This window comes from Cavia porcellus, unplaced genomic scaffold, assembly GCF_034190915.1.
Source record: "Cavia porcellus strain 051 isolate PalLab524CR breed Dunkin Hartley unplaced genomic scaffold, mCavPor4.1 scaffold_4, whole genome shotgun sequence".
Lineage (NCBI taxonomy): Eukaryota > Metazoa > Chordata > Mammalia > Rodentia > Caviidae > Cavia > Cavia porcellus.
In genome coordinates this window covers 8487268-8499721 of record NW_026947487.1, presented here as the reverse complement: position 1 = coordinate 8499721, position 12454 = coordinate 8487268, and the positions used below count along the sequence as shown (strand labels likewise).

The 12454-nt window shown below is 48.2% G+C and overlaps 1 protein-coding gene across 5 annotated transcripts in view; it reads right to left on the bottom strand.

The window, feature by feature from the left end:
* Window positions 1–12374, bottom strand: part of Gramd2a (GRAM domain containing 2A) — a 64843-nt gene extending 52469 nt beyond the window's left edge. For 2 of the 5 annotated variants that reach the window (XM_063246717.1, XM_063246714.1), the window contains exon 1: window positions 11259–12117. Coding sequence is in view for 1 of the 5 variants with exons in the window: in XM_063246703.1 (XP_063102773.1) it covers window positions 6893–6987 (95 nt within the window). In the remaining 4 variants the exon portion in view is untranslated. Of the gene's footprint in view, window positions 1–6892; window positions 7707–11258; window positions 12118–12193 lie in introns of those variants that run through there. The other 3 variants (XM_063246715.1, XM_063246716.1, XM_063246703.1) reach the window with 3 other exon arrangements.
* Between the last annotated feature and the right edge of the window lie 80 nt (window positions 12375–12454).

The window sequence follows — 12454 nt, the reverse complement described above, 5'->3', positions numbered from 1 at the left end:
ACTCCAGCCACCACCTACACAGCAGAACTCTAGCTGCACCCAGGAAATCTAGCATGGAGCAAGAGGGGACCACTGGTCACATCTCCAGCCCAGGACAGAGCAAAGGGCATCAGCTCCCCTTGGCTTCCCATGAATCCCCAATTCCACTTCTTTGTGGCTGGATAGGAAATCACCATGCCTGGCTTGTCCGGAAGACCAACACCAGGACACATAGGTGACACAGGGCAAGTGGCACCACTGAGCCTCTCCAGTGGCAGTTGAAGGAGGCTGATTTTGTGATTTGTCCCTGCAGACCCAGGACAATGTGGAAGTCTGAGTCCTAAGCCGGGTCAGAGCCACAAGTCTCAAGGTCAGGAAGAGGAAGGGACTCAGGAGAACTTCAAACTTCCCTCCTTGTGGTGGCAGGGAGAAGGGAGGTGACTAGATCTGGCTCCCCATCCTGTCAGCCCCTCAGTTTGGCTCTGCTTCTGCCAGGGAGCCGGCAGCATCCTGTTGCATTTGTTTTTAGACGGGTCTCACCTATGAGTTTCCTCCAGTGTGTCACTCTGCCTTGGGGACAAGTGGGACACCGGAGTGAATGGGCTGTGAGCCCTTTCTTCCTGCTCCCTGACCTCCTTGCCCAGGTCCAGCTCTAGCACCCCAGAAAGGGCCAGCTCCTCGTAGGAAGGCATCCAGAGCCAGATGCCCAGCTGTCACTGCTGCAGGGACATGGCTGCAGTGGAGCCTGGGCCTTGCTTTTCTTCCTGCCCAAAGTGGGGCCCCATTTCTCACCCCCATCCTCTCTCCTCCCCAAAGCTCCAACAGCCTCAGGTATACAGTAAGTGCTCAATAACTGCTCATCACCTGAACAGACAACCCCAGCTTAAGCTGTGTTGGCAACTCAGAAGTAGGGGTGCTCTCTGCCCACCAGGAAAGCAGGGTGACTGCAGCCTCTCAGCTCGCTTCCAGCTTAACGCAGACCTCTGTGACCCCAGTGCCTCCAAGAGACGGAAACAGCCCTTCTATAAACTTGGGGGCAGGGGAGTTCTCTCTGGCCTGAGGGTCTGGGGGAAGTTGGGGATCCTCCAGTCCTGATCACCAAGCCACGGCCCCCTAGAACCACTGAGGGTCCCTCAGGGTGCACCTCCACACATGACCACAATAGTAAGTGATTACTGGGGACCCACAAAGGTCACACCTGGCTTCCATGCCCAAGTCATTTCTCTGGGACTTCAGCCCAGGGAAACGGGAGCCACTAGCAAAGACTTCTTACAGCTGAACTACCTTTACTACCCTCCCCAAAATTTCTCCCCACTTTTCTATTTTGGGTTTTTGAGTCAGGGTCTATAAAGTTCAGACTGGCCTTTACTTGCAGTGTAGTCACACTTGCCTCAAACTCGCAGTGACCCTCCTGCCTCAGCCTCCTGAGTACTAGTCCAGGCCTGCACCACCATGCCTGGTTCTTCCACTCCTTTTGGGATGTAAGGACTCACATGGCTCGGGTTACCAAATTTAGGATCACACATACACACACACACCCCACAGGTTTGGGGGCCAGCAGTTACTGCATCCTTAGTGCCCAGAGTTCAAGGCCTGTGGAGTAAGGACAGTCACCAGCCAGGCAGGGACAAAGGGGAAGCTTCACTCCTAGGGATACCAAGGTGTCCTGCAGCCCTGGCCACAGCCTGGGGCAGACAGTTGGTTCCTGGCCTGTGGCTGGCCTTGCCCATGGTGCCCAAGGCTAGCATAGTGTCTGTCCAGCCAGCAGCTGGGCCTGGTGACAGACAGACCACTTTTTCTTGGCAGGCCACTTGGGGCCTGGCCATTGCAGACAAGAAGTCTCAACACAGACCTATATTCAGTCAGAAACAGAGCTCCCCTGTGCCCCTGGAGGCTGCTCTGCCAGCAGGGGACAGACAGCAGCTCGGCACTGCCAGGGGTGTGGCTTCTTCAGGGACAAGTCCACTCTGTCCCCGGTGCCCGGTGAACAGCACGCCTGTCCTGCCCACTGGCACTGTGGACCCACTGGATTCTCGGGCGCTGGAGGTGGCGAGGGTAGGGTCCACCTCTTCCTTGCTGTGCCTGTTTCTCCTCTGCAAAGCAAGAAAGTCTCGGCCCAGAGCAGAAAACGAATATACGAGGAAAACAGAGGCCAGGACTTAGGGAACTGCAGGTGGCCATGACAGTGAGGTCGCTGGTCCTAGGACACACCGAATCCCCTCCACTGTCCTCCTCCAGAGCACTGGCCCCGGAGTAAGTGCTGGGCCCGGAGGGGAGGTGGGTGCTGCCCGCACAGGCGGCTGGAATGGCGGCTGTGGAGAGAAGGGTGCTAGAAAGGCGCCATCTGAGTCCAGACTCAACCACAGTGGGCAGGGAGGTGACATCCAGAGGATGCCAACCAGTCGGGCTGGGAAGTGGCAGGGAGAGGATACAGCAGAGGCTGGTGGTGGGATGGACATAAATAAGGGTGCAGGCGAGTGATAAGGCTGGAGAGGGGGCCAAGGCCAGGTTGTGAGGATCCTGTGGGCATGGGGAGGGTGGGTTCTGGTCATAGTTCACAAAAAGTGGGGTCTAGCTGGATGTGGTGGTACATTCCTGTGGCCCCAGCAGCACCTGGGAGGCTGAGGCAGGAATACTGCTGAGAGTTCGAGGACAGCCTAGGCTACTTAGTAAGTTCAAAGCCAGCCTCCACCACATAGTGAGATCCTGCCCCAAGGAAAAAAAAACAGCAAAAGAGGGGAGGGGCCAAAGAAGGCTTGAATGGGAGTGTATGATCTACAGGCAACCTGGCAGAAGAGGTTTAGGGGCATGGAGGTAAGCACTGGTGAGCCAAGGATGGGCATCTGTCATTTGTTTTTGTGCCTGATCTGATGGTGAACACATGGGGCCTACCCTGTGACTCACCCCTGTGTGTTTACAAGTTTCCCTGGAGACATATTACTTAGAAGGCTATAGCCCAGCAGAGGAACGGCTGGGACCTGGCGGCCTTGGGGAGGGTGTGCTCGCGGGTTTCTCAGGTACCCCACGGGTAGGGCCCCCAGAGTAGGCAGAAAGTGAAAAGAATGTTCCACAGGAGCTCAACAGACTTAAAGATACTCTCAGAGTAGACGGCAAGGTTTTAATGAATGATGTGCGACAGATAGCGGTTATGGTGGCACCCAGAAAATTGCAAGAGAAAATGGAAAATGAGACCGACACTCTTGGGACAGAATGGACAGAATATAGGATGGAGGAACCAGAGGCACCCAAAAGGCCCAAGGCAGGGGCATGACCTGCTAGGCCCTGAAAAACCTGCAAATGCCACAGGGGATAGATGGCTGATCAGAAGCCATCATCGGGAGCTGATTTCAGCTCCTACTAAATGAAAACTATTTGGTTTTTGATTGTTTGTTGTCTTTTTGAGACTGGGTCTCCCTATGCAGTTCAGGCCGGCCTTAATTAAGCTCACTTTGTAGTCCAGGCTGGTCTCGAATTTGCAAGGCTCTTCCTGCTTCAGCCTCCGTAATTTACAGGCATGTGCTTGCTGTGTTCGTATTTTAACTTGTCCTTTTTTCTTCAGTTTCAAACTCAACATAATTCATTTGTTTTGGGAACTTGAATAAAGTATTTTCTTTGGATAAAAGCTGCATTGATGCTTTGGTTGAAAATACCCAGCCTTGGGGTTGGGGCTGGGGATTTAGCTCAGCAACATAAGCACCTGCCTTGCAAGCAGGCAGTCCTGAGTTCGATCCCTGGTACCAATAAAAATGAAAAAGACAAAAAAAAAAAAAAAAAAGAAAGAAAGAAAATACCCAGCCTTTATCAGATCTTAGAATCCTGTGAAGTATTAATGTGGTTGTAACTGTTCTTACAAGTTGATAATTAGAGTCAGAAAGTGATACCCTGACAAAAATTTGAGTGAACTCTGATTATTAAAAAGTTAGTTAATATCATTTAAAAATACAACAGTAAAAAAAATACAGCAGTAGCTCTCATAAACAGTACTTATGTAGTTTGATTTTATATAATTCAGAATAAAATATTTTTGTGTGTAAAAATAAAAAAGGGGCTGGAGATGTTACTCAGGGTGGGGACCCTGGGTTCAATTCTGTGTGCGGCAAAAATAAAAAAAGGGTGATGCTGGGTGTGGTGTCTATAATCCCAGCACTTGGGAGGCTGAGGCAGGAGGACCACTGATGGCTCAAGGCCAGGTTCAAGGCCAACCTGGACAACACGATGAATTCAAGGCTAGCCTGAACTACACAGTGAAACCCTGACTAAATACACATACACACACACACAGAAAAACATATATAGCACAATGTTCACCAAAAATTCTATAATATTTTTCTCTGTTTGGCAGGATTTTAGATGCTTTTAATTTTCCTTTTTATACTGTTGTATTCTAAGAAAAATAGCTTCATTATATTTGTATTATAGCAAGTTACCTGTACCATGGCCATACCGTGTATATGTTTTCCTTTTCCCTCTGGGTGACCTAATTGATATGTTAATCAACACTCTCCTCTGTAAAGAATTGTGAAATCTTACCTAATTGATATGTTAACTATTGTTGCCCTCTACAAATAACAGATGTGGTGCTAAAATAAGCTAACAGGGGTTGTTAATTACTGTAAGATTTCTCTATTCTCTGCTGAGGAAACCAGGATGTTTTCTTAATTTAAACTTGAAGGGTAACTTGCTTGTATGCAGGAAGACTTGCTTGTTAGCACAACCCTTACCTGATCTTGTTCTCCCCCCGCAGAAAAGTAATCTCGCAGTATTTCTGTTCTGTAATGCCCCGTACTGCCTCCCCTTCCCCCTTCTCCCTTCCTATCTATCTAGGTTTAGTTTCAATTTCCTGAATGGCCATAAAAGCCTTAGGTTTCAGTTTTGGTAACCCTCTTTCCTACCCGGTGGTGGTCTGTCATAAAATGTGCCTGTTATAAAATGTGCTAATTGCACTGTTCTTAAGAAATGCTTAACTTCAAAGAAATTACAGGAAGAATGTTATGGCTTAACCCTAACCAATGTGCCTCCTCTTGTTCTGTATGTGCTGAAAGGGTTAAGTTTCAAATCCTTGTAAAAACTTAAGTTTCACCTTCTTTTAACTTTTGACCCCTTCTCACATGTTAGTGCTAAGGAGCTGTCCTGAGATAATTAACTGCCTTCCCCCCTTCCACATGTTATTGCTAACAAGCTGTCCCAAAATAATTAACTTTCTTCTCCGAATGTTACTGCAGATGTGCTATTCCGAGATAATGCTTATCTGCAGATTGGGAGTAACTTAAAAGACACCAAAGGCTCCCGATGTTATCAGAAGTAAGTGGACAGCTTTACAGTTTCCAGACATGAGTCAACAGCTTAACAGCTCTGAGGGGTTTTTTTTTTTCTCTCCTTCTTCTGCTTTTAAAATCCCTTTCTTCAGTCTCTGGGGTATGTAGTCTTTTGGGTTGATCCTGGAGAGACTTTGCCGCCAGGCCTGGAAATAAAGCCTTTGCTCCCCAAATTTCAGTCTCTTGCTTCCTTGGATTTTATTCTGGGGTCTGAGCTATCACAATACTTGTCTGTATTTTATGCATACTCTGCCTAGCGTTTACATTTATGATCTGAATAAGCAAACTTTTTTTTTGGAGGGTTTTTTTTTTTTTTTTTTTTTTTTTGGTACCAGGGATCAAACCCATGACCTCACGCTTGCTAGGCAGGTGCTTGTGCCCCTGAGCTAAATCTCCTACCTAAGCAATCTATTTACATCTGGTGAAAAGAAGTTTTTATGGCTTTGGTTTTGGTTTTGTTTTCGGTGTGGGACTCAAATTCACAACCTTGTGCTTGACTGGCAGGCGACTTGCCACTGAGCTGTATCCCCCCAAAAAAGTTTTTAAAAACACAAAGAAATAAGAAAAAATGGAAAGAAAACTAGATAGATTAAAAATAAAAAGGAAAAAAATGCAAGAAACAAAAATTGTTCCAAAACACAGCAATATTAACCTCTGAAATTTCCTACCCCTAGAACCTCTTCCTATGGAAATCCTCAGATTCAAAGAAAAACAAATTTGAAGGGGTTCTGTTTTTCTTTCTTTCTTTTGTTTTCTTTTTTTGGTTTTTCAGACTTCTGGATATTTTTTTAAATGCTCTTTTTTATTTCAATTTTTCAGGGAGTAGGTACCAGAAATCAAACTCAGAGCCTTGTGCTTGCCAGGCAGGCACTGTGTTACTGAGCTATATCTCCCATTCCTTTGATTTCAATTTTTGAGAAAATGTCAAGGCTGCTCAGCGGCATAAGCGCCTGCCTTGCAAGCAGGCAGTCGTGAGTTCGATCCCCGATATTGATAAAAAGGAAAAAAAATCAATTTTTAAGAAAAAGTCTTAATTATACAAATTTATGAGGTACAGTGCGATAATCAGATACACAAATACAACATTAATAATCAGATAAGGATGGTTAACATTTCCATATCCTTAAGTTTTTAAACAAATTTTATTTACACGATATGTAGCATGAGCTGCTGTATCTTCAGTTCTCTAAAAAAGGCAAACAGGTTTCTCACAGGGCAGCCCGGACCTGAGATCAGCCTGAGAGTGGGAGATATACAAGGCCACTGCAGATTCCCTCCTGGTTGTTGTTGTTCACGGTGGTCCTGGCTCACTTAGCGGAGCACACTGTCACCCTATTTTTTTTTTTTTTTTTTTGTCTTTTTCGGTACCAGGGATCGAACTCACGACTGCCTGCTTGTAAGGCAGGTGCTTATGCCGCTGAGCTAAATCCCCAACCCCCATGACCCTACTTTTAACAGGCCCCTACTTGCTCTGTGGTGCATGCTTGTTTTCCTACCTTTCATAAGTGTAAAACCTCCTTACCTTAGTGCCTGTATTATCCAATTTGTTTTTCGCCTGTCTTTTTGAGACAGGGTCTCACTATGCAGTTCAGGCTCACCTTTTAAAGTCACTCTGTAGCCCAGGCTGGCCTTTAACTGGCAGCAATCCTCTAGCCTCAACCTTAGTGCTGGGATTACAGGCAGGAGCCACCATGCCAAGTTTATCTGATTCTTTGTTCAATCATTTGTTGAGTCATTTGTTGGAAAATGGATGTACCGAGACCTACGTGAAACAAACCAGACAGACACACAAGCTTAAATAGTACATGGTTTCTGCTTTATGAGAAATCTAAAATCTCAATAAAGAAAAAAAAAAAAAAAGCCCAGCATTCAGGAGGCTGAGGCAGGAGGATTGTTGCAAGTTTGAGACCAGCCTGAGTTACAAAGTGAGCTCAAGGCCAGCCTGAACTGCATAGGACTCTATCTCAAACACAAACACACACACATACACACACACACACACACACACACACACACACACGGATAAAAAAGGAAGGAGAGGGCTGGGAATTTAGCTCAACAATATAAGCATCTGCCTTGCAAGCACATGGTTGTGAGTTAAATCCTCAGCACCAGAAAAAAACAAAAAGGAAGGAGACAAATCTTTGACAAAGGGTAAGGGGGCCAAGAGATAGAGGGGAAATGAAAAAATAAGCTAAAAAAAAAAAAAAAGAAAAGAAATTAAGCTGTGTTATATACATGTACCAGCTCCACCGGATGAATGTAATTATTGTGTATTGTAATCATGGGCCAATAAAAAAATTTTCTTAAAAATGAACTCTGCCACGGCCAGGGATTTAGCTCAGCAGCATAAGTACCTGCTTGGCAAGAGTGTGGTCATAAATTCAATCCCCAATACCAAAAAAAAAAAAAAAAAAAAAAAAAAAATTAAAAATAAAACAGCCAAAATCATGTGAAGATTAAACAAAATCAAATCTACATGTATATACACCCATACAAATGCACAAAAATCACAAAATCTACATAAAGATGACCGAGTTATATAAATCTCAATTTCCTACTTATAATAGTTATTGTTCTGCATCTAGGCATCATGTTACTATGGGATAAGTTGGGCCAATGCTGCCTGGGATCTATCTGCACTACTTCATAAAACTGCAAGTGAATCTACAATTATCTCAATATTAAAAAGCTTATTTCAAAAATGGAGCCCTGGAGTTGTAAAGTGCACCACTAAACTAACTACCTTTGCACCTTGAAAAAGAAATCCGAGGAAGCTCTTTTGGGAACTGGGCTGCATCATCACTGGAATTCTTCCAGCAGGAAACACCAGCGTCCAAACCGGGGTGTTGTGGGAAAATACTTTTACTGAGCACATACTATGTGCCTGGCCATGACAGCCTAAGAAGTTTAGAAGGAGGTCAGATGTGAGTCTGGGCACAGATAAATTAGGAGCAACACAGAACCAGCAGTAACCCAACAGAAACCTGTGGATAGCTAGTATGGTGGTGCACACCTATAATCCCAGCACTCGGGAACCTGAGGCAGAAGGATCACTACAAATTCAAGGGCAGCCTGGATTACATAGTGAGACCCTGTCTTGAAAAACTAAAAACAAGAAACAAAGGAAAAAAGGCCAGAAGGATTGTGACAATGATTTAGTATATATTTGACCTGCCATGTCAATAAATACATGAGAAGGAACAAACAATTCATCTTTGATTTAAACTAATGCTTTAAGTGCTTTTGATTTCAGGTTAAAACACAAAACAAAACAGTGCCAGCCAAAAACGAATGTCTGCTTAAAAATTAACATAATTTTAAATATCACTGAGGAAACACTAATTTAAGACAAGGGTTAGGTCAACCAGCACAGGTTATTACTACAGCTCAGTTCTAAATGCTGATCGTTTCTCTAATAAAAATGTGTAGTCATTGCTGGATATGTAATCCCACATCAGGAGACTAGAATCCCAGCACTCAGGAGCCTGATGCAGGAGGATCTCCCAGAGTTCAAGACCAGCCAGGGCTATATAGCAAGATCCTGTCTCAAAACAACAACAACAACAAAAGAAAAACATTGGTGATAAGGGATTCATGCCCTGCAGCCCAGCTAAATAGCAACACAATGGTCAACACTGACTTCTCATCAAACCAAGGCTTGTATTGGAGGTTGGAATAAGTGGAAATTATTTCCCCTTCTCAAACAATCCTTTTCTACGATTCAGCCCAAGATAACAGACATCAACCCTGAGCATTGTGACCTTCTTTCAGCATGTACTTTCTGTGATTCTGTCATTGGGAGGGGAAATCCTGGAAAGAAAGGAAACTTCCTCAAAGATGGAGACAGAGGGGCACCAGTTAAAGCCAAGTGTGGGTGCAGACCAGCAGGAAATCTGTGGCCCCACCTCCTTACCTCAGGGTAAGCAGGCCTGGGGAGGAAAGCCATTTGTCCCAGTAAAACTAAAATCAAAACTAAAACAGGACACTTAGAACTCACTTCTGGCAGGGTGTAAGTAGCACAAGGCTGTACTCCCAGCACTCAGGAGGCTGAGACAAGAGAGCTCAGCGGTACAGCTGCCTGCCAAGCATCAGGTCCTGAGCTGGATTCCCAGTACCAAAACAAAACAAACATGAACAACAACAAAAAAGAATTCACTCCTGGTTCCCAGAGTGAGATGCTTTTTTTTTTTTTTTTTTTTTTTTTTTTTTTTTTTGAGACAGGGTCTCGGTGTGCAGTTCAGGCTGGCCCTGAACTCACTTTGTAGTTCAAACTCATGATGATCCTCCTGCCTCAGCCTCCTGAATGCTAGGATTACGGCGTGAGCCACCGCAGTGGGCTCCAGTGTGAGGTTCTTTTAGGTCAGCCTTCCAAACATATTTGAAAACCAAGCCACCATCGGAGCCAGATTCAGGACTGGGAGGAGCCACCCAAGCAGGTGCCAGCGGCTCACAGAAAGCTTCCCGGAGAGAGGCCAGCAGCTCAGGATTCAACGCCTCCACCTCCGTGGGCCAGGAGACCTCCTAGGAGAATGACGCAGGACACGCGGGTCTTCCTAGACTTCCTAGAGCTCTAAGGACTTGAGGTAGAACAGAAGAAATACAACCAGGTAGAAAGAAGATCAGAAAATGGAAAATTTTTTAATTGTGCTTTTCAAAGAAAAACAGAGGCTTCAGAACAGGAGCGCGGTTTATTTACTTTTTCCCTTCTCTGCAAACAGCAAGCCTGGGTGAGTCCCTTTCAGCAGCAAACTGATCTGCCAGTTCCCTTTCACCTGCAAATTGCCGTTTTCCGGCAGCCAGAGGAGCAGCTGCCTGGGAGACAGCGTCTACCGCTGCCCTTCCTTGGAGCCCCTGCGGACAGTTTGCGCTGTAACCCAGCAGGCAGGACGCACCTCCGAGCTCACGTATTTGGCTTTAGATGCGTGCGCCAACCCAAGCGTGGCGCGCCTCGTTTCCTCGAGCACGCTCACTCTGCTCCTGAGTGTGTCCTACATCTACCGCCTAATAAATCCTCCTGATATGCTTCTGTTTACTTTACAGAGTCCTTAAAACTCTTTCTCCGCAGCAAAGAAGTCAGGGAACCTACACTAAATTTAAACGAGTGAGGTCAGTTTCTTACTTCAGCCTCTGGGGACCCTCAGACCCAGCAGGGGTACTCGAATTCAGAGCCACTAGAGAGCCTTGCAGATTGTCAAGGGTCAAGCAAGACACAGGACAGAGGCAGGCCCTCCACTTCCCTCCAGACCCACTCCCTGAGAAGCCACCACCAACCAGGACAGACGCACACATTCGCCCTGTGCCAGCTCCCCGCCGGCGACAGGCAGGCCCCCAATGCCCAGTCCGCTAGTGCAGGTCCCGGACAGGGGCAGGAACGCACAGCTTCATTCACTGGCTTTATCTTCCCCCAAGTCACCCCAATCCCAGGTCCCCAAGCCTTCAAGGCGCAGAAGCCACCATTCCGGATGTCAAGTCCAGTGTCACCCCTCTCTGCGCGCTCTCTCGCTCTCCCTAGTTGCACAAACTTTCCTTCGTTCCGGGTCGAATCTGGACCACGTCGCCAGGCTGGAGACCAGCCGCAGCCCGCCGTGGCGTGGAGCGTGGGCGCGGCCGAGTGGTGCTGGAACAGCTCCGCGGCGTCCGGGGCAGCCCCGCAGCAGTGGGTGCAGACGCCCTGCGAGTGCAGCCCGCGCACCGGGAGGGGAGCCCAGGCTGCGGGCGGGACGACCAGGACTGGGAGTCGAGGACGCGGCGGGGAATGAATGAACACGTGAACGAATGCGCGACGGCGGCGGTGGCAGGGAGCGGGGGAGAGGAGTGAGCAGCCGACCCTTCGCGCCGACTCGGACTGCTGGGACCCGCGCCTCACACGGACTCCTCGCTACGCTGCACTCAGGGCTGGGAAGAGCTCGCCCGCGGCCCCGGCCCCGAGCCGCCCTGCCCCGCGGAGCCCGCAGCCCTTACCTGCCCGCTGCAGCCTCCCTTGCCCGCCTCTACCTCGCTCGGAGCTGACCGCCGGAGCCTGCCCGCGCCCGGAGGCCGCCCCGCAAGCCCCGCCCCCAGCGCCCTGTGGCTGCTCCTGCGCGACGCACGCAGTCCACAGGTCGGCGCTTCGCTCTCCGCACCGCCCAGGCCGGCCCAAGCTCCGCGCAGACCCAAAGGCTGGGTCTGCGGGGTAGACCTGTAAAGCTGGCCCTGGGTCCGCACTTACTGCGGCTCCCCGGGAGGAGCTGGGGTTCCCTTGGGCCCTTTCTAGTCCATCCTAGACTCGGGAACCAACACTTCTGTACTGATCCCGACCAAAGCTGAGCTCCACAGCCTGTTTGTGACTTGAGAGCAGCAGAGGATTTTAAGATGGTAGTGGGGAAGCAGCGTCGCCCCAACATGGGACAGCTTAGTAGGGACACCAGGGAAATGTGGTGGGCTGAAGATGATCGGCCTGGGCCAGATTGAAAACCAGGGTCACAGCGTTTTAAGTTCCTGCTTTCTAGCTTTACAGCCTTTTCTCCCAAGTTATTTATGGACCCTCTGGCACCACTGTCCTGGGCACAAGTTCCCCAGGTGCCCAAAGGATTCACCTTACAGCGTCCGTAATGGCCTCTGCAACTAGGAAAACGAACAAGAGGTAGGCCATCCCGGGCAACAGAGCAAAAATACAAACGATAGCCGGACATGGTGGCTCACGCTTATAACCCGCACCACTCAGGAGCCTGAGGCAGGATGAGTGCTGTGGGTTCAAGACCAGCTTGGGCTACACAGTGAGCTCAAAGTCACCCTGAATTGCATAGTAAGACATTGTCTCAAAGACACTCCCACCACCCCCCCACCCCCCCAGCAAAAAACCCCACAAACCATGAGGCTGCAGCTCTGTGATAGAGCTCTTCCTAGGATTCACATACCTTGGACTCCACCTCTAGAACCAGTGGAGTAGGGAGCACAGCTGACTTGGTCAAGGGATCCTCTATATTTCTATCTCTGGTCAAGGGATCCTCTATATTTCTATCTCTGCCCTGTCATACCATCCATAGCCCAAATAGATCCTTGGAGCTTTTAATTTTAACCTGGCCAGCCCATCTCCCCAGGGTGCTGGAGGGTTGGCAGGTGAACTGCATTTAAGGCTGCAGCTCACAGCTTCACCTGCTCAGAGAGCAGGGCTCACC